Here is a 22019-nt window from a genome sequence, read left to right as displayed (position 1 = left end):
GTTGACAGCCCCTGTGTCTTTGTGTGTGGGTGTGTCCGTGGGTGTAGGTGTGCGTGTGTTTGTGTGCCAGCGATATGTGTGTGTGTTTGTGTGCCAGCGTGTGCGTGTGCTGCAGCTTTTTCCCTTTCCTTTGTGTCTTTGCGTCTTTGAAACCCATCTGAGAGGACTTTGTCAGCTTGTTAGAGGTAGCAGACGGCTTTCCCCTGACGAGAGATGACTGGCCAATCTAACTGGGATCTCAGTCTCTTGACACCAATATGACCCCAATTTACAGATCAACACCACAGCACTGGGAAGTGGCTGGTTGGATAAATACACACAGGCTTTGAACTTAGGAAGCAAGGCTGTTTGAAAGCCATTGATCCAGGTCTAGGCTTTGTGTATGTGTGTATGTGTGTGTGTGTGTGTGTGTGTGTGTGTGTGTGTGTGTGTGTGTGTGTGTGTGTGTGTGTGTGTGTGTGTGTGTGTGTGTGTGTGTGTGTGTGTGTGTGTGTGTGTGTGTGTGTGTGTGTGTGTGTACCAGAAGTCCTCACAAGGATAATTAAACAACGAACATTCGGTTAACTGTTTCCAGACCCCAAAGGCAAAATGCTATTTTAGTCTTAGGGGTTAGGGTTAGGATTAGGGTTACAATTAAGTTTAGGGTTAGGAGTTACGGTTGGGTAAATTTTAGGGTTCGGATTTAGGGTTAGATATAGTTTTTGGGGTAGGGGTTTGGTCTTAAGATTAGGCTTAGGGTTAAGGTTAGGGTTATGGTAAGGTTAAGGGTTAAGGTTAGAGTTAGGGTTAGGGGTTAGGGACAATTGGATTTTGTATGGGAATAAGTTATTTGGTCCCCACAAGGATAGCAATACAAAACTGTGTGTGTGGCTAGAATAACAGTGTGCAGAACATTAAGGATCCAGCATGTTTTCATATAATGACGGTCATTGTGAACATGAAAAGAAACAGAGTGCCTAATGAGCACGGTCAGTCTACTTTCGACAAACCGACTAGAAAAGTTAACCATTAGACCTAGATTTCTGTATGTCACATTTTCTGTGGCCATCCGAGTGCTGTCTAGTGACAATATGCGTCCCTCAGTGTTGTTGTCCAGCTGTGTGGCGCCTTCAATTGACCTTTGGCCTTTGAAATGTAAACCTGGTGGAGAGGGGGGGTCTACTTTGGAGCTTGGCAGGTGGCCTAGTGGTTAAGGGTGTTGTGCCAGTAACCGAAAGGTTGCTGGTTTGAATCCCCAAGCCAACTAAGTGAACAAGCTGTTGATGTGCCCTTGAGCAAGGCACTTAACCCTAATTGCTCCTGAAAGACACTCTGGATAAGACTGTCTGCTAAATGACTGAGATGTGTCTGTTCCTCTCTGCTGAATCATTAATTAGCCATGTCCTCAATCAGCTGTGTCATCCACAACTAGACACTGGAATAAGAAAAGAAAATACAATTCAAATTAAAGAAAGGAAATTAAACAAGGGAAGAAATATGTGGAATCCGTTGTAATGTACAGATGCTGCACAATCAAATTCATAATTGACTTGGTTAACCTTCTCTCCATTTGGTTTTGACTGATCAAGTTCTAGTAAAGAGATCATGCACTAAACTAGAGCATGCAGTTATCAGAAACAATTGAAATTAATTTCCATGAATTGAATTGGGACTGTCAAATTATCTTGATGAAATTGTACCTTCGACTGCGTATTTGTATGTTTTTTTCAAAGTGTATTTGGCCTGGTTCGTCCCATTGAGATTGCTAAGTCTTTTGTTCGGGAGACTGTTTTTTCTCTCTGGTTGCTCTGGAGCTGCAGTGAAGTGTCTGTTTGTGTGAGTGGAAGTGCAGTGAGGTGGAAGTTAAGGAGATAGAATGAGAGAGCAACTGAATGTGGTGCACAGCATTGAGGGTATAATACAAAATCAAGAGAACGTTAGGGGGGAGAGATACATAATTAGAATGGTATCATAGTACATCAATTGAAATCTAAACTCAGTCTGTATTTGGTTGAGAGGGGAAATACTTGAGACTGAGCATGTGTATGTGCGAGTGTGTGTCTACGTGTGTGTGTGTGTGTGTGTGTGTGTGTGTGTGTGTGTGTGTGTGTGTGTGTGTGTGTGTGTGTGTGTGTGTGTGTATGTTTTGAGGATGGTGTTAAAAATCGAAACATTTCAAAGGTCAGTGCCCTCGGGATGCTATATTGAAAGCTTAAGTGCTTCAGATCGCCAAGCACTTTAAAAGCATCAGTACTTTTTTCATCCACTCTCAAAAATAGATATCCTCCATGAGAGAGAGAGAGAGAGAGAGAGAGAGAGAGAGAGAGAGAGAGAGAGAGAGAGAGAGAGAGAGAGAGAGAGAGAGAGAGAGAGAGAGAGAGAGAGAGAGAGAGAGAGAGAGAGAGAGAGAGAGAGAGAGAGAGAGAGAGAGAGAGAGAGAGAGAGAGAGAGAGAGAGAGAGAGAGAGAGAAACGGCAGAAGAAGCACAATTGAAATTGATTAAAAAAACAAATTAAAAAAGACCACAGATGACAACTGTTTTGATGCAGATTGGAGAATTATAAGGAATAAACTTAGAACACATCCAACCCAAAGCACAGAGACCCAAATAATGGTGATATAAACGTACACTCAGAACCAAAAAAACACAGTACAGCAGCATGCAGCTGACACTAATTGAGGAGTCCATAAACACACACAACTCCTGGCAAAATTGGAAAAAACTGAAAAAAACATCTAAACGAGGAATTAGCGATACAAAATGGTGACATATGGACAACCCATTTTAAAAACTCTACAACACCGTTCAAATTGACACAAACGCAGAACAACGCCAAATTCATGAGAAGTTGAATGGATTAGAAAAAGCTATAAAGGACAATCAAAATCCACTGGACTCCCCAATTACTGAACAGGAGCTCTATAAGAAACTTCAGGCTCTCATATTTAAAAAGGCATGTCGGACCTGATGGCATCCTAAAAGAGATGCTCAAACTCACTAGTGCAAAATTTCAATTGGCTATATTAAAACTGTTTAATTTGATCCTGAGTGTTGGTTATTTCCCTGACATCTGGAATCAAGGACTCATAACCCGAATCTTGAAGAACGGAGACAAATTTGACCCTAACAATTATAGTGAGAGAGAGAGAGTGAGAGAGAGAGAGAAATAGGGGGCGGGAGAGAGAGAGAGAGAGAGAGGGGGAGAGAGAGAGAGAGGGAGAGAGAGAGAGAGCAAAATAGAGAGAGGGGGAGAGAGAGAGAGAGAGAGAGAGAGAGAGAGAGAGAGCAGACAGATAAAAATGGGTGAGTGTTAGTAGAAACAAATATACTGTACACTGAGTGTACAAAACATGAATATACTAATATTGCATTGCATACCCTTTTGTCCTCAGAACAGCCTCAATTCATCGGTACATGAACTTTACAAGGTGTCAAAAGCATTCCAAAGGGATGCTGGCCCATGTTGACTCCAATTCTTCCAACAGTTATGTCAAGTTAGCTGGATGTCCTTTCGGTGGTGGACGATTCTTGATACACCTGGGTAACTGTTGAGCGTGAAAAACCCAGCAGTGTTGCAGTTCTTGACACACTCACACCATGGCACCTGGCACCTACTACCATACCTCGTTCAAACGCACTTACTGTAAATCTTTTGTCTGCCCATTCACCCTCTGATGGCACACATATGTAGCACACATACACAATCCATGTCTCAATTGTCCCAAAGTTAAAAAATCATTCTTTAACCTGTTTCCTCCCCTTCATCTACACTGATTGAAGTGGATTTAACAGGTGACATCAATAAGGGATCATAGCTTTCAGCTCGAGTCACCTGGATTCACCTGTCATGGAAAGAGCACGTACACTCTGTGTATGTGACCCTTTTGCACTTTCAGCCAAAGATAATCAGGACACTGCTTTATCATCCACAATACTCTTAGAATAGTTTTCAGTAGTGTCTAGTTTTACTGTCTTTTTGACTACTCTCAAGGAAGTGAAGTTGATGTCTCCCTTTGCTGCAGTGCTATTCGTCTTTCTCACTCATTATCTTATTCAGATAAAAGATGACGAGGGTTTTTTTTACATCCAAAATAATTCCCTCTCCCCTCAAATTGTCACATTTGTCTGAATGTGAAATGTGGCGAAGGAACTGAAATCAGTTTGGTATCCAGTGCAATTTATGCTTCAGTTATATTGGAGATATAAACATATTCTGCTGTAATATTCAGACAATTTCCCCAGCTTCAGCTTCAAAGAACTTCTCAAGGTTTCTAGACAGAACTATGTTACAGACATCATTAGCCTTGTTAGAAACATGTTTGTTTATGAAGGCTGCCATGTTAGCACTTCAAATAGAGGAGAGTGAAACTTCTCACATAAGAATTGTACTGGGGATTCTTCATCAAGAGTAATACCATGTTGACATCCTGATCAATAGTTGTGGTCTGCCTCATCTGTGGTAATAGGCCCAGTGACACTTATAAACTACTTATCAAATTAAACTAGTTATGTGTTGTAAAATTCTTCATGATTAATATGATTACAGTTTATATATACAAGTGTTCTGTAAAATAAATAAACGGACGTAATATATTTTGTGATTTACAATCAAGTCAGATAATTAAGGCTATTTGATAATGGTTTAAAAACTGTTCATGAGCACTCCTACTCAAATAGTGTTACCATAGGAGGAGGAGATAAGCTAGAATGATCTAGCTAGAATGGCGTTAGAACGGGTTTGGAACGAGACTTGGAATGTGCTTGGAATCATCCAGTGTTCTCCAGCTGGCTCCAGATCCAAGGATTAGTGGATATTGGCTGTCAAAACAACAGCTTTTGCCAAGTCAAGAAATGTATTACTTGATAATCACTCTGTGATTGGGTCAGCCACCTGTGGGCTTGATAGGACTGGAGAGTGGCCAGGGGATGGACCGAATATCACACACATGCACGTACACACGCACGCATGAAAGCATGCACACACACACACACACACACACACTTAAATACACACACTGGACTAGACTGGGACTGCAGTTTACTGGGACTGCTTCGTCCGTTCATCTGACTGCAAAATGCTTTAAACCCCCATGCAGTCTTTTTCATTTTAAATCACTGTATGTCTAATAAATCACTGTGTGTGTTTATTTGGGAAAATAACTCCAACATATATTTGTATTTCCCTGAACCTCCTTTGGCCATTGAAATGCTCAGTCTGATCGTGTGGGCATTAGGGTCCAAATGTGTAGATATTTACATAACCAGCCCCGATTAGCTGATCGGCTGGTCTAGAGCCCATCCCCTTATTTGATACATCATTGTTGTAATTTGTTATGTGAATGTCCACTTTCCGTGTCGGGGAATAAAATGATTACTTGATATTATTAATGATGATATAGCAAATTAAGATGAAAGATGTATTTTTGATGACAAAACATAGTAGCCTACACACCTGTGTAAGTTTCCTCACTTTCAGGGTCCCATTCCAGCTCCAACTGACAGGTTGAATACCATGTGCCTTTTTTTAAATAAATAAAAAATTAGAGGTAGGTCACCAGAAGATGCAGACAGGTCCCAGAACAGCATGGCAGACCATCCTGGACTATACCCCATCTGCCTCGACATCTATTCATAGCAGAACGGCATGATTAACTACAGGGCAGACTACAGGCCTCTGCGTCTCAGAGACCTGACACAGTCAGTATTACTTACTGTGTTAGGCCTCTGAGACCATGAGGCCCATGGTATAATCTTCAGCAAATGTTTTTGACTAAACACTCTTGAAGTACATTTTGGAATGGTGTCTGTTGTTGAAAGTACATAGACAATGCTGCAATGCAAGGTTGTTGTCATTCTTTATAAATGACCTTGGCAGTTATTTACATAACATAATACAAATATCAATAATAACCAAACAAGGTTATAATAAAAGTTGTGGTTTTATCTACACTGTAATCACCAATTCTCTCGAATGCTGACATTGCTATACACAGCTACTCAACTATAATTTCATCCCCTGACAGGGAAGGTGCCATAACAAATGTTTTTGGTAACCTAATCAAAAGCCAATGTTTACTTTTTATTTGGAGCTATGACAGTCTATCACAAATCAGTCTGACAGTACTTTGACAGTGACCATATTAAGTATGGTTTGAAATGACTGACATGACTCAGAAAGGTATTGGTAAGATCACCAGGCAATAATTGTGTCTGCTCTTCTGTGTAGAAAAAACATCATCATTACACAGATTTGTTTTCCTGAGAGTCTTAGCTTTCAGGAATAGTGTCATGATAGCTCATAGCTCCGACTGTTCAAAGGTTAGAGCGACATTTGAGAAAAACAGATCGGAGGTTCCTCGCGTAACCGTCGTTCTATGAACTAAGCAATACATTTTTATTTTATTCAGAGATTCTGTCGCAACCCCATTTTCAAATCAGGCGACCCCACATGCGACCCCTAGTTTGGGAAACGCGGCGAGCATACACTATTTCCATAGGTTGCGAATCCAGCTAGCTAGGTAGCTACCTACCAGCTAGCTGAATCCCAGAGGTAGGGGAAAAGTGTATGCTGGAACATTGTCGCAGGAGGCAACGTTTGGTTTCCCTTTAAGAGTGGTCCAGTTGGTAGAGCACAGTGCTCGCAACACTAGGGTTGTGGGTTTGATTCCCATGGGGGACCAGAACAAAAATGGTTAATTAAGTCTGCTAAATGACTAAAATGTCAAATTTGGACATTTACTTTATTATGTACAGGTAGCTACTATGCAAATGTAAACGTCAAGTCAGTAGCTAGTTATCCTAGTTGCTGTCAAAGCTAGTAGCTAGCTAGCTAGTTAGCTACCTAACAGCATTATACAAGCTATATCATTCTCTTCAATAATAATAAATAGAATAATAACTATCTAGACACTTCTTCACTTCACATTCTTGAGCGGTTGCTGAGGCCGCTGTAGGGTACAACATGTATGGGACAGAACATCGAAGGAGGTTGAAGTTGATGTTGTTTCCACAACTGAATAATCATTGTGGAATCTGAAAAGACACCTATCCTGAATGCATGATGTTGTACTTACTACCTGCACATGCTAACAGAAAGGAATGAGGTGGGTAGATAACTAAGTGTGTCATTGCAGTGTAACCGATGTGAAATGGCTAGCTAGTTAGCGGTGGTGCGCGCTAATAGCGTTTCAATCGGGTGACATCACTCGCTCTGAGACCTTGAAGTAGTTGTTCCCCTTGCTCTGCAAGGGCCGCGGCTTTTGTGGCGCGATGGGTAACGATGCTTCGAGGGTGGCTGTTGTTGATGTGTGCAGAGGGTCCCTGGGTCGGGGCGAGGGGACGGACGAAAGCTAAACTGTTACAGTAGCAAAGTATTTATAAACTAAAAATCAGGTCTCTTATATGTTTTGTTCATTTAGGTTCTATGATCTATACAATAGGCTATAACTGATTTTGTCCCAATAGGCCTGTCATATTCCCACATTATTTTGCCTAAATACCTTTAGGCCTACCTATAGAAACATTTAAAAACAACTTTGCACCTTTGTCCAGATTAGCAAGAGTAGCCACAAGGGTGTTTAGCGTCATCCACAAGGGTGTTTAGCGTCATCCACAAGGGTATTTAGCATCATCCACAAGGGTGTTTAGCATCATCCACAAGGGTGTTTAGCGTCATCCACAAGGGTGTTTAGCGTCAGCCACAAGGGTGTTTAGCATCAGCCACAAGGGTGTTTAGCGTCATCCACAAGGGTGTTTAGTGTCAGCCACAAGGGTGTTTAGCGTCAGCCACAAGGGTGTTTAGTGTCATCCACAGTGGCTCTGCAAGTGTGGAGAGGATGTTCTCTGCTGCTGACCTGCTCTCCAGGCACCATGAAGCCACAGACTGGCCAAACTCGGATTTTAAAAATGAATTCTAAAAATTCTAAGTCACTAATAAGACATTTTTCATTTAATTTGTATTTAATTCTAAGTAAGTCACAGCCTATATGTGCAATTTAAAGGCTATAATTATTGAAACAATGTTGTTTAAATGCTATGCGCGTTCTATCCCTACCAGCTTATTGTGTCGCACTCCGAAATGCTTCACAATGTATTGATTTGTAGGCTATAGCCTTGAAGTAATATAATTAATATAGACTAAATCATTCATATTCGTTCCTTCTTAGGCTCCCTGTCTGTCTCCTGATCTATTTAGAGTGTTAAATGCTGTTTAATATGACATGTAGCCTATTTGAAATGGTGTTCAAATCCATATGGTTTGGTTTCAATACTTCAAAACCAAATGGGAGGTCCAGGGTGTCACAACAATAGATGGGTGTTGGTTAAGATGTGGAGCTAATTTGAAGTTTATTTTTCCTGTGAGTGCAGTGGGGTTTTAGCGGAGCAGTTGGAAAGGACATGGAGCACCGGAGCTTGCACACTGTTCCAAGAGCTCAACTCAGCTCACATGCTCTGGAACTAGCACACACAATCATACACGCATGCACACACACACACACACACACACTCACACACACACACACACACACGCTCCCTCTCTCTCACTATACATACAGTAGACATTTCATTAATGCATACCATTTTCATACAGTCTTCACATATCCTTGCCCTCATTTCAACTCTCTGGTGTCTCTTTACGTTCATGCCCCGTCTCCTCTCCTCTCCACGGTAATCAGTCAGGTTCAGTGAAGCCCCTTCATCTGCACCCACCATTGACACGACTTTTAAACGTATGAGAACAGGTTGGCGTTGCAAATGCAGCCCAGCGTTCTGGAAGATGACCTTTTTCCATGGATTAATAGGCTTTATGCTGGCAGCATTAATAAACCATTTCTTCGTTTCCTCTCTCTCTGTGGTAGTGAGCGAACGCTCTGCATATTAATGCTGGTCCATTCCTTCTACCGGTCCCCTCTCCCCTACACTTACCCTACACCAGCTGTCCCCATAAGAGAACCCTTTGAGGAACCCTTTTTGGTTCCTAGTAGAATCCCTTTGGTTTCTATGTAGAACCCTTTCTACAGAGGGTTCTACATGGAACCCATAAAGGGTTTTTACCAGGAACCAAAACAGTCATGGACTGTTCTCTCTACTACTGCTTGGCAAGTGGTACCAATGCACCAAGTCTGGAACCAAAAAGACCCTGAACATCTTCTACCCCCAAGCCATAAGGCAGCTAAAGAGTTAACCAAGTAGCTGCCTGGACTATCTGCATAGTTTTCTAAAATGGCCCCGGGAAGAAATGGCAGCAGTTTTACTACGTGGGTTTTTTTTGCGTTATTTTTAACTTAATTTGTACATAATGTTTCTGCAACCGTATCTTACGGCAAAAAAAGAGCTTCACTTGAACCATATCTACATGTACATACTACCTCAATCAGCCTGACTAACCGGTACCTGTATGTAAGCCTCGCTACTTTTATATAATACCTCAATCAGCCTGACTAACCGGTACCTGTATGTAAGCCTCGCTACTTTTATATACTACCTCAATCAGCCTGACTAACCGGTACCTGTATGTAAGCCTCGCTACTTTTATATACTACCTCAATCAGCCTGACTAACCGGTACCTGTATGTAAGCCTCGCTACTTTTATATACTACCTCAATCAGCCTGACTAACCGGTACCTGTATGTAAGCCTCGCTACTTTTATATACTACCTCAATCAGCCTGACTAACCGGTACCTGTATGTAAGCCTCGCTACTTTTATAGGCTAGCTACTGTATATAGCCTGTCTTTTTACTGTTGTTTTATTTCTTTACCTACCTATTGTTCACCTAATACCTTTTTTGCACTGTTGGTTGGAGCCTGTAAGTAAGCATTTCACTGTAAGGCCTACACCTGTTGTATTCAGCACACCTTTGATTTGATTTGACCCTTTTTGCACAAACTCTTTTGACTCACATAGCTGCTGCTACTGTTTGTTATCTATCCTTTTGCCTAGTCACTTTACCCCTACCTATATGTACATACAGTATATACCACAATTGCCTTGTACCCCTGCACATCAACTCAGTACTGGTACTCTGTGTATATACAGTGCCTTCAGAAAGTATTTACACCCCTTGACTTTTTCCACATTTTGTTGTGTTATAGCCAGAATTTAAAATTGATTATTCAAAATTAGATTTTGTGTCACACAATACTCCATAATGTCAAAGTGGAATTATGTTCTTAGAATTTTTTTACAATTGAATTACAAATGAAAAGATGAAGTGTCTTGAGCCAATAGGTATTCAACCCTCTTTTTTTTTTAATATCCGAAACGTACAATATACTTGCAGTGAAGCCGCTCAACAACTACATCATTCCAGTCATCTAACAGATTCCCATTCAGAGCCACACACACAAGCATCCAGGGTCAATGCCCTGCTCAAGGGCACGTTGACAGATCTACCACCAGGCCAAAAAACGTGAACCCGAACCCTCCAAGATCCCCCCACAGTTCCCCAATAGCTGTCCCTCAACCATTTGAGACCCATTCCACAACCCCCCAAGAATCATTTTTAAAATAAAAAAATACAATTAATTCCATTCCCCACCCCAAGAATCCCCCCAATGCACCAACAACCAAGAAAAAAGAACTAAAGAGAAAAAAGAAAAAGACGGGAGAAAACAGCAAACAATACAAAAAGAAATACATTAAATTAAACAAAGGACATCAAGGACAACTACAATCATAACAGCAATGCCAACTGTATATATATGTGTGTGCATGTCTGGCACTATTACATGGATGTGTGTGTTCTTGTATGCGTTTATTTGAATGAGAGTGTGTGTATATGCATGCGTACAAATCCACAGATTGTGAGTTGAAGATAAATAATTTTACTAAGAGTATTAGTATATTAGTAATTGACTGACCCGTTCTCTCCAGAATTCCTAACAGTACTATTTCTAGGGTCAATTTTAGATCAATGCTATGTATTTTCAGTCATTCCTGAACCTGAGACCAGAAACATGCTACCTGAGGGCAATACCAAAATAAACGGTCTATTGATTCTGTATCCTCACAACAAAATATGCAAAGCTTTGATGATTTTATGCCCCAAATATTCACCATTTTGTTGGTGGCAAGAATTCTATATAATAATTTTAGCTGAAAAGCACAAAGTCTTGAATCTTGTGTTGTTTAATATATCAACTCATACACCATGTACCATGGAATCGGTACATCAAAAATCTATTCCCAACTATTTCGCAATCTGTATGGCACAGTTGTCAACATCCTGGTCCTCAAATGAAACTGGTATATGGTCTTATTTATGCTATTTTTATACCTCCACCAGTTTTGATCCTTTATATTGGGCAGACAGACTATTTCCCTACATCCTCCCGCTGCCACCTGCCTCCTCCATTTTTGGGGTAATGCTGTAATCAATTGGTTGAACTCCTAGATTGAGCAGACCTTTCCGTACAATTCTGATAACTCCTTGAAGGACATAGCTCTACCATTCCAATTTACAAAATACTTTAAGAACAACATTTTTCAAAGATCTTTCCCATAAATACAGGTACATTTGAGTTCAGCCATAATATTTGTTGTTAACAAACTACAGTTTTGGCAAGTCGGTTAGGACTTCTACTTTGTGTATGACACAAGTACATTTTCCAACAATTGTTTACACACAGATTATTTAATTTATAATTCACTTTATCACAAATCCAATGGGTCAGAAGTTAAAAAATTCCAGAAAATGATGCCATGGCTGTAGAAGCTTTTGATAGGCTAATTGACAATATTCAAGTCAATTGGAGGTGTACCTTTGGATGTATTTCAAGGCCTACCTTCAAACTCAGTGCCTCTTTGCTTGATATCATGGGAAAATCAAAATAAATCAGCCAAGACCTCAGAAATAAATTTTAGACGTCCACAAGTCTGGTTCATCTTTGGGAGCAATTTCCAAACACCTGGAGGTACCACGTTCATCTGTACAAACAATAATACGCAAGTATTAACACATTGGGACCACGCAGCCGTCATACCGCTCAGAAAGGACACGTTGTGTCTCCTAGAGATTAATGTACTTTGGTGTTCGAAAAGTGCAAATCAATCCCAGAACAACAGCAAAGTACCAAAATCCACAGTAAAACGAGTCCTATATCGACATAACCTGAACGGCATTCAGCAAGGAAGAAGCCACTGCTCCAAAACCGCCATAAAAAAGCCAGACTACGGTTTGCAACTGCACATGGGGACAAATATCATACTTTTTGGAGAAATGTCCTCTGGTCTGATGAAACAAAAATAGAACTGTTTGGCCATAATGACCATCGTTATGTTTGGAGGAAAAAGGAGGAGGCTTGCAAACCAAAGATCACCATCCCAACCGTGAAGCACAGGGGTGGCAGCATCATGTTGTGGGGGTGCTTTGCTGCAGGAGTGACTGGTGCACTTCACAAAATAGATGGCATCACGAGGTAGGAAAATGACATGGATATATTGAAGCAACATCTCAAGACATCAGTCAGGAAGTTAAAGCTTGGTCGCAAATGGGTCTTCCAAATGGACAATGACCCCAAGCATACTTCCAAAGTTGTGGCAAAATGGCTTAAGGACAACAAAGTCAAGGTATTGGAGTGGCCATCACAAAGCCCTGACCTCAACCTATAGAAAATCTTTGGGCAGAACTGAAGCGTGTGCGAGCAAGGAGGTCTACAAACCTGACTCAGTTACACCAGCTCTGTCAGGAGGAATGGACCAAAACTCACCCAACTTGTGGAAGCTTGTGGAAGGCTACCTGAAATGTTTGACCCAAGTTAAACAATTTCAAGGCAATGCTACCAAATACTAATTGAGTGTATGTAAACTTCTGACCCACTGGGAATGTGATGAAAGAAATAAAAGCTGAAATAAATCATTCTCTCTACTATTATTCTGACATTTCCCATTCTTAAAATAAAGTGGTGATCCTAACTGACCTAAAACAGGGAATTTTTAATAGGATTAAATGTCAGAAATTGTGAAAAAATTAGTTTAAATGTATTTAAACTTATATGTATGTATGTAAACTTCCGACTTCAACTATATGTAAACTTGCTCCTTGTTTTCAATGCTGATTTGAATGTCATTAAGAAAACTGAGAAGTGTCAAAGATTTTTTTCTGCCAACATCCGTTCTGAATTTAATCCTTGAAGTAATTATCTAGTTTTTCAAACGTGTGTGTAATCTGATTAAAATATTTTTGCTTTTAACGTAAGGGATTACAGTTACCGTTTTTTGTTATTCCTTACATGTAATGGAATACATGTTGTCCGTTACTCCCCATCCCTGCTTGTCGGTATGTTTGTCATTGGACTAGGGAGTTATTTGGATTAAAAGTAGAGAGCTAAGCACAGGCAAAATCCTAGAGGAAAATCTGGTTCAGTCTGCTTTCCAAGAGTCACTGGGAGACAAATTCACCTTTTAGCAGGACAATAACCTGAAACACTCGGCCAAATATACTGGAGTTGCTTAGCAAGATGACATTGAATGTTCCTGAGTGGCTAATTACATTTTTGCCTTAAATTGGCATGAAAATCAATGACAATACTTGAAAATGGTTGTCTAGCAATGATCAACAACCAATTTGACAGAGCTTGAAGAATTTATTGTGCAAATATTGTACAATCCAGGTGTGCAAAGTTCTTAGAAACTTACCCAGAAAGACTCACAGCTTTAATCGCTGCCAAATGTGATTCTATTGACTCAGGGGTTGAATATCTGATCAAGTTCGTTTTATATACTGTATATATATATATTATATTATATATATATATATATATATATATATATTATATATATATATATATATATATATTATAAAACTGTTTAAATGTTTCTCACACTTTGACATGACAAAGTATTTTGTGTAGAAAAAATAATAATCAAATCCATTTTAATCTCACTTTGTAACATACCAAAATGTAGGAGGGGGGGTGTGAATACTTTCTGAAGTCACTGTAGCTAAGTTATCGTTACTCATTGTGTATTTATTCCTTGAGTTATTATTTTTTGTATTACCTTTCTATTTTTCTCTCTGCATTGTTGGGAAGGAACCGTAAATTAGCATTTGACTATTAGTCTGCACCAGTTGCATACTAAGGATGTGACAAATACAATTTGATTTGGTTCTCCTACTGTATGGGGACAGCCTTTTTCTTTGTGCTTATTTATCTTTCTGTTTCTCTCTTTCCCTCTCTATATCTCCCCATTTTCTCTTTCACTTTTCTCCCAACTCTCTATTTTTCTCTCTCGCTCTCTCTCTCTATATATATATATGACTCTCTTCCCCCCCCCTCTCTCTCTCACTCATTCATTCTGTGGTGAGTGGAGTGATTATGTTGGTCTGAGCGGTGCTGGCCCTCTGTCTGTGGCCAAGGTCAATTATGGCTGCCCATTTAGAGCGCTGCGAATCAGGGTGCCGGGGAGTCACTGATGTGGAGAGGCAGGCAGGAGGATTGAGAGGGGAGAAAAATCAACTGTTGTGTGCCCCAGAAATGATTCGATTTGCCGCGGGTGTAGAGGGGTGTGCCTCGACCTCATAACTCTCTGCCAATGTCACCCTTCTCTTTCTAAACATGATCTCAAATTCAGGTGGATCTCAGCTAGCATCATACAGTGTACCCCATCGAGTACATGTATTTTCCCTGCTGAAGTTGTAGAATACTAGCCAAAGTATTTGAGCTGTTAATTGGCCTTAGATAATTAATAGCAAATGTTTCATCTGTGCCATCATTGGCTGCCCCTAAAAAAAAACTGCAACAGCCCACCTACCTTGAAATGAATTTTGAAATGTATCAAACCATAATCTGTATCTTTAACGTTTTGAAAGGGAATATGTCACATGTTGATCACAGGAGACATTTAATGCATTTACCCCCCAAAAACGAATCTGTTTCACTTGCCTCCAGTGTGGGTCCATGATGTTCCTATTTATGTTGTTATAGGGATTGACCACCACCGGTCCTTTTCTTTAAGAGCATATCACTATTCTGGAGAAACCCCTTCTCTGTTGCCATAGCAACTGGTGCAAAGGTATGTGCCATGTTCTGCCCCCCACCACAAAAAAATAGAAAACAGAAGAAAAAAAAGAGAGAAGAGGAGAAGGGCCTGTCAAGGAAAGCACGGAGCCAGTAGCTGACATTGTGGACCAGAGGTTGTCTCTCCTTAATAAAGTTTGTACGCTGCAGCTCAAAGTCAAGACAGCCCCTGACACAGACTCATCACCTCATGGCTCATTTACAGGTTGTGGAGGTGACATTTATTAGAGCTTTCTATTACGCCCTCAGATATCGACCAAACTCACCAGACACAACCACACACACTGAAAGCAATAAACTGGGAGTGCGTGCCGTTTACAACTCTTCACCTGAAAAACAAGATGGATGTGCATGCCAACACCTTGACTGGTGTATTAAATACCACAACAATGAAATTATATATTTCTGTATTTCTATGTCTCTATCCTCAACTTAATTTGTGAATTTGTCAGTCTTCTCCGAAGCAATTTGGCACCGACGTTTCATATTTATGAACACGATGTTATTATGGCCAGCTGAAGTGGACATCAATATTTTCTATCCAAGATTCAAAGAAGGCATCAGAAATGAGGAGAGTGACGATGGCTTACTTTCAGACTGTGATTTTTAAGCATCCCCTCATGAATTTAATGAACATGTTTTAAAAACAGAAAAGAGGACGTATGTCTGTTTGGCTTTGTTCACTTTCCCAATACAATCATCTGAAAAAAAACTGACTGTGATGAACGGAAGACAACAGAGAAGCATTAAAAAGCTCTATTGAAGCTGGAGATTGAGATGCAATCAGCGCCCGAAGAGGAGTCGTTTGACTGCCTCGGAGTCATCTTCAAACCACTATGATTATCAGTGACTGACAGTGTTTGTACCCAAGAAAACTTCTTTCCCCCCACTCTCCCCAAGTCACTCAAAAATCTGGGAACCTAGTTATATGAAAGTATTTGCATCCAAGAAACCTTCTCACTGACTTTGTTCAGCCGCTCTCGGGTGGTTGAAGAAGTAATCAGCGCTCGGCTCAACATGGCCTCACAAGCGATCTCGTTGATTACAGTGACCAACCAACAACGAGCCTTACCTGACGAGGAAGATGTGTAATTAATAACCTAATTGAAGTGACTCTGGGAACCGTGAAGATAAAAACCTATTTGGCTTTGTAATCGGCTCCGAGACATTAGTTTGGTTCTGAAAGCAATGCGTCAACACCGTTTTAAAAGACATGTTTTGAGGAGTGTATGGGATCTGGTCCAAAAAAGAGACACTTGGAGCCAGTTGAGCATGTGAAACACCTGTTGCAAATGTGCTTATTGGTTGAATAGCACAGTCAAAAGTCACTGCTTCCTCTTGCATTCAGATCTGTTGTTTTGTTGTGTGGTACGGTACTCTCATATTGCCGTACTAATATAGATACGTACTGTTATTCTCCTTCCGATTGGTATCCCACCTCTTATAGGTATGAATATTATTTGACTCTGTGGATTTATCCTTTGGCTGCATAGGATGAAGCCATGGAGCTTTTACTCACACTATTGCAAAGTGGTCAGTATTGTAAAAGGCTGTTCATTCTCAACCATTTACCTGACTAAACAACATTAAGGGCTGATTCAATCCGTATTGCGGAAGATAAGCCCTATTGCGTGATTGAAATTCAAAGCTAATTACAGTTTGAGCCAACAAATGCAGCGTTTACCATAAATGCAGTCTCCACAAATGGGGCCACATTGCCTTTAAATGTAAATCGTGCTATAGTGCTGATCTTCAGAGATATGGAATGAATCTAGGCCGAAATCAATACTCACTCCAATTAACTTCTACCTCAATCCATTATATTTTTGAAAAGCTGTGTAGCCGATCTGTCCTGAGTCCTGTCAGTACAGCATGTTAAAGACTGTGCTTTCCCCCGATACCCCTGGAAACGGGAAGATGCAGGCACTGCCTCTCTGACATCTTGCACATGATAAGCAGTCCTTTGGAAGGAGACTGCTGACACGCCATGAATCTGAGGACGCACGTCGCCAAATGAGGATGGAATTTTGCCTCATGTAATTCAGAGAGTATTTTTTTCATATTAAACATGCCTCTGAGCCACGATTGCTTAGATCATAATCTCTTGAAGGGATAGTTCACCCAAATTACAAAATGACACATTGGTAAGCAGTCTATGGACAAGGTATGAAAGCAATCCATGCTTTGGGTTTATTTTCTTTGCACTGTTTCCAAATACTGTTTTAGCATTTGTGGCACGAATCCCATTCAAGTCATAGTACTGATATTAGCATTTGTCAGGCATCATAAAGTGTTTTTTTTGCACATGCCGCTGCCACAATAACCACCCAAAACTGTAAAGGAAAAGTGACAGGAAATGAGCATTGCATCTATGTGCTACTTTAGAGGGAACGTAACGCAGCAGCCTTAAAATAAACGCCTGAAACTAGATCTCCTACATACTGGTCTCGACGAGAAGGAAAAAAACTGTCGGGGGAGGTTCTCTTCTTCACTTTTCAACCACCAATCCAGTGAATGTGGAGGAGGAGTTAAGATGGAGCTGAAGTCTCTTGCTTGGGCTATGCTTTTTCAGGTTGTCTAACTAACATAAGTACCAGTGGAAAGCCCATCCAGAGAAAAAGCGCTTCACTCTCAGTTATTGCACCCACTGTGTGATTCCATTTGCGTCAATATGATTGGCAAGACAGTTTGGGCTGCAGAAACTCCTGTGTGGCACACAATGCTGTGCTGACTTCAGTGCGGCATCACAAACTTTCAATGCCAAATCAAACGCCAAAATTCATTCAAAAGCTACTGGCAGCGAACATTGTTCGGTCCCGACCCGTGTTTTAACTATCCTCGTTTGTGCCTGCGGGCCTTCGTTAGGTTTTCAATGCCGTTCGGGAATCTTAACAGATTATTACAGCATAGGTGTGACGACCTTTGCATGTTATCTTGCATATATGATCACATAAGAAGACATTTATGGTTACAGTTACCTCAAAATGTGTTACTAATTTTACGGTTGAATGTTACATTAGTTTGTAACAGCCTTAACTTTAGGCTATTTACTGTATTACAAAAGCAGTTTGTGCTCAGTAGGTAGTTGGCTAGCCATAGCAATTCAAAAGACACAGTTAGCTAGATAGCTAGTGCTAGTAAAATCATATATTGATTCGAACTGGTTCTAATACCGATGCTGACATTCATGCTTAGATGACCGCCGAATCGAACCACAGAGAACTCGAGAAACTAAGATGTTTGTTTCAAAATTGAAGCCTACATACTGGTAGTTTCTAGCATTCACTCGTGAGACATTCAGAGATTTCATTATAGTTTAGTCAACGTGTATTGTATAATTCACTGGTCAACATTACTCATTGAGTCAACTTCTCAACATTTTCTGACTAGTTGACTAAACCATGTTATCTCAACATTTTGAGTTGAATCGACTATTTTTCAGTTGAATTGACTTTGGAAAAATTAGCTGAAACAACTAAATAAGTTTTTACAGTGTAGGATGGAAGTGTAAACACAGCCTATGAGTCTTTTGTCCATTCCTCAGTGTTACAATCATTACACAAGGGATATACAGCATTAGCGCTACTAGCAGCTCTTGCTGACCAACTGAGCCGGTTAAGTTCCTCAGGTCTGTATGCAGTCAATGGAATCCCTCTGAGTGTTCAATTAAGGAGACTGGAAGCTTTCCAAATACAGCTACCAGCCTGTGCCTGCCTTACCTAATGCAATTTCCTCTGATTGAGCCAGTCATTAATAAGTCCCCCAAAGTGTCACTTAGTCGTCGTCATCAGGCCCGACTGGTTGTTAAGCTCTGACAAGAGCAATTTAACACAGTGCTAATAACCTGCTATTACTCGGTGATGGGATGCGTCGTCGGAACTACACACTCACCCCATAAATAATCCCCAGGGTGAAGCTGTGAGAGTTATGAGCAAACACCTAAACGGTGGAAAGACCACCTAATATTTATTAACTACATCAAGTCCCACTCATAAATGCCTAGCAAGGGGAAATAGCATGGAAGAAGATTAAACGTCGGAAAGAAATTGGGATTTGAGGGTCTCTTTTTGTGGCTCAGACCCGTTCAAATAATTTGCTGCTCTGGCTGGATAGGTGTAAGCTAGTAGTGGGGTCTCTTACATTGACCAATCATGTCAGCGATAAATAAACTCTAAGGAATGGAGGGAGGGAGGGTACATTTTGGAATTATTCAAACAGGGTCTTTGTGGGGGTGTGCTGAATAGGCTTTCAGTGAACTTCTCCAACCAGAACTCCTTGAAGCATGACCAGGCGTTTATTAATACACCCCAATGAAAACCCTGATGTGGGGCAGATAATGTGCAAAGCTCTTTATTACCCTCATGTTCTCTTCAGTTTAATGAGATGAGCGGAGGGAGATGTGGTGTTCATTTGTCATTGACAAAAAGGGGTGTGTGAAAGATGAGGAGGTCTTTGGATTAGCTACAAGGTTGTTTGCACAAAGTATTACAGATGTAACGAGTGTATTTTCATGACACTTTCTTGGGTGTTTGCTAGCACAACATACACACAGATATAATCCAGCTAGTTTAACAAATTGAGGCATCTAGGCATATAATGTAGAATGGCACCGGAGGAGATGGCTGCCGTTTTACGGGCTCCTAAACAATTGTGACACGATTCAGGAAACTAGTCGTATGTCGAAAGTCACAACTTCTTAGGAGAGCCGTTTGAATGTAAAAGAAAAATGTTTTATCAAAATGCGTTTTTGGCAGAAATGCCTTCTGGAACATGTGAACTTTCATGTGCCTTAATAACAAATGTGTATGTCATCTGTAAATACGAATAAAATTGTTCAATTACTAGCCTTGTTGGTTAAACCACAGAAAAAGTGGCAACTTTCCCACTAGCCATGATTGGCTGAGATAATGAGAAGGCTGGACATGCCGAGAGAGGAGTTCGGATTGGTCTGCCACATTCAGGGCTTTTGAGTATTTCAGCTCGTCAGTCTGTGTTGGTAATCCTGTCAAAAGTGGCTTTAAAAAAAAAAACGTATTGTGTAGTGGAGCTGCATAAAATTAGTCTTTGTGACCTCTGGATATGGCTACATGTTCAAACATGAATGATGTTCATATGCTTCATTGTTTTTTGCACAAAGGCTTTGTGTTTCAAATGACATCTTAATTTAAAGTACACTTCTCTTCCCAGAGCCATATGTGATAGTGAACCACATAGTAGTGAATAATATGGGGAATAGGGTGTTACCTTCACCTATGCTTCAAGACCCAAATGGAACATAAATTATATTTCTTATAAGAACAAGATATATCATGTTTTTAAGAACTTGACTTTTATAGTTTTATTGTACAAATTAGAAATTACAATTGGTGACAATTGAAAGGGTACCCAGCAAACTGGGGAAAATCCCATCAAATTTGCTAAGATTCCCATTAAGTTCTAGTTACGGTCCTATCTAACATTAGGACAACATCCCAAAAGCATTCAAATAATGTTTTTGATGAAAATGTTTTTCTTTTCGGAAAATGTTTTAAATTAAATATCCTTGGAATGTTCACCAAACATTCACATAAAATGCTGTGCACAGCTGTAACAACCACCGCAGAACATTCCCCAAACATTCTCATGAGGTTTCCAGGTAAGGAACAGACTAAATGTGTTCTGGGAATGTTCTTGCAAGACAAACTTTGTATAATGATAAACACAACTGGACAATTTTTGCGTTATGAGAACAATGTAACGAATGTTCTGGCAACTTTCACAGAACCAATTTTGGTTTACTGGGTAAACTATGGGATTGAACCCAGTCACTGATGGGGAGTTATACATGTATTGAGAGCGGGGACCATTACCACTTAGCCATGGCTCTGCCACATAGACATGATACTTAACCTGTCTTCTGTCTTTGCAGGAACTCTTTACGGCAGAATGCAAGTTCAAAGAGTCTGTGTTTGAGAACTATTATGTGATCTACTCGTCGATGCTGTACAGGCAACAGGAGTCAGGGAGAGCTTGGTTCCTGGGGCTCAACAAAGAGGGCCAAGCCATGAAGGGGAATCGAGTGAAGAAAACAAAACCAGCTGCTCACTTCCTGCCCAAGCCATTAGAAGGTATGCCAACACCACATTCTGAGTTAGATTTTTTATTTTTGTTAGAAAATAACTGTTTCAGGGGCATTAGAGCAGTATAAGCAAGAGAGCAGCAAATATAGTTTTTGTTGTTTTGTGATGAGTGGCAATATATTGAACTGAAAAGTAGGGCATTTATATCTGCTAGACTTCTTTCAAGGATAACCTTTGCAAAACATAAGTCTGTACCTTCTACTGTATATGAACCTTTCCTCCTTGCTGAAAGCTAGTAATTTACCAAAGTTTAACTTCTGTAATGTTGGTAACTAACAGGTAATTTATGGCAATCTATGGTAACTTTGGTCATTTATATTTGAATTTTAACAAATGCATTCATATAAAGAATTATTACATAAAAATAATATGTCATGCTGAAACCCTCATATTAAACAACAATGGTATTCACTAAGTTAATGGATTTATATTTAGGATAAAGTTTGATAGATTAGTCATTCTATTTCTTATTTTAAAATCATCTTATTAGATTTTTTTATATAAACTGTTGTGTTGTGTCAGGTTGGCTAGATATCCTTTTAGTGGAGGACCGTTCTTGATATACGCTGGAAACTGTTGAGCGTGAAAAACCCAGCAGTGTTGCAGTTCTTGACACAAACCGGTGCGACTGGCCCGTTCAAAGGCACTTCGATCTTTTGTTTTGCCCATTCACACTCTAAATGGCACACATACACAATCCGTGTCTCAATTGTCTCAAAACAACAACAAAGAACTTCTTTAACCTGTCTCCTCAACTTCATCTACACTGATTGAAATGGATTGCAAAATGCAAAAGTTACAAACATTCTGGTAGTTTGCTGGAAAACTTCAAAAGTTTCCAGTAATATACCCTCCCTTTGCAACCCTACTACTTATTGTTGGTACCAAGTTTATGCCTC

At 40.2% G+C, this 22019-nt stretch overlaps 1 protein-coding gene across 2 annotated transcripts in view; it reads left to right on the top strand.

Moving 5' to 3' along the window:
* The window catches only part of fgf14 (fibroblast growth factor 14), a 305742-nt gene that overhangs the window by 282466 nt on the left and 1257 nt on the right, over positions 1-22019 (top strand). For both annotated transcript variants that reach the window (XM_024388653.2, XM_024388654.2), the window contains exon 4: positions 20910-21108. In XM_024388653.2, the coding sequence (XP_024244421.1) occupies positions 20910-21108 (199 nt within the window). The remainder of the gene's footprint in view (positions 1-20909; positions 21109-22019) is intronic.

The sequence above is a fragment of the Oncorhynchus tshawytscha genome, linkage group LG26 (genome assembly GCF_018296145.1).
Source record: "Oncorhynchus tshawytscha isolate Ot180627B linkage group LG26, Otsh_v2.0, whole genome shotgun sequence".
In the NCBI taxonomy this organism is placed as follows: domain Eukaryota; kingdom Metazoa; phylum Chordata; class Actinopteri; order Salmoniformes; family Salmonidae; genus Oncorhynchus; species Oncorhynchus tshawytscha.
The sequence above is the reverse complement of the archived record's forward strand: the minus strand, read 5'-3'. Positions and strand labels throughout refer to the sequence as shown.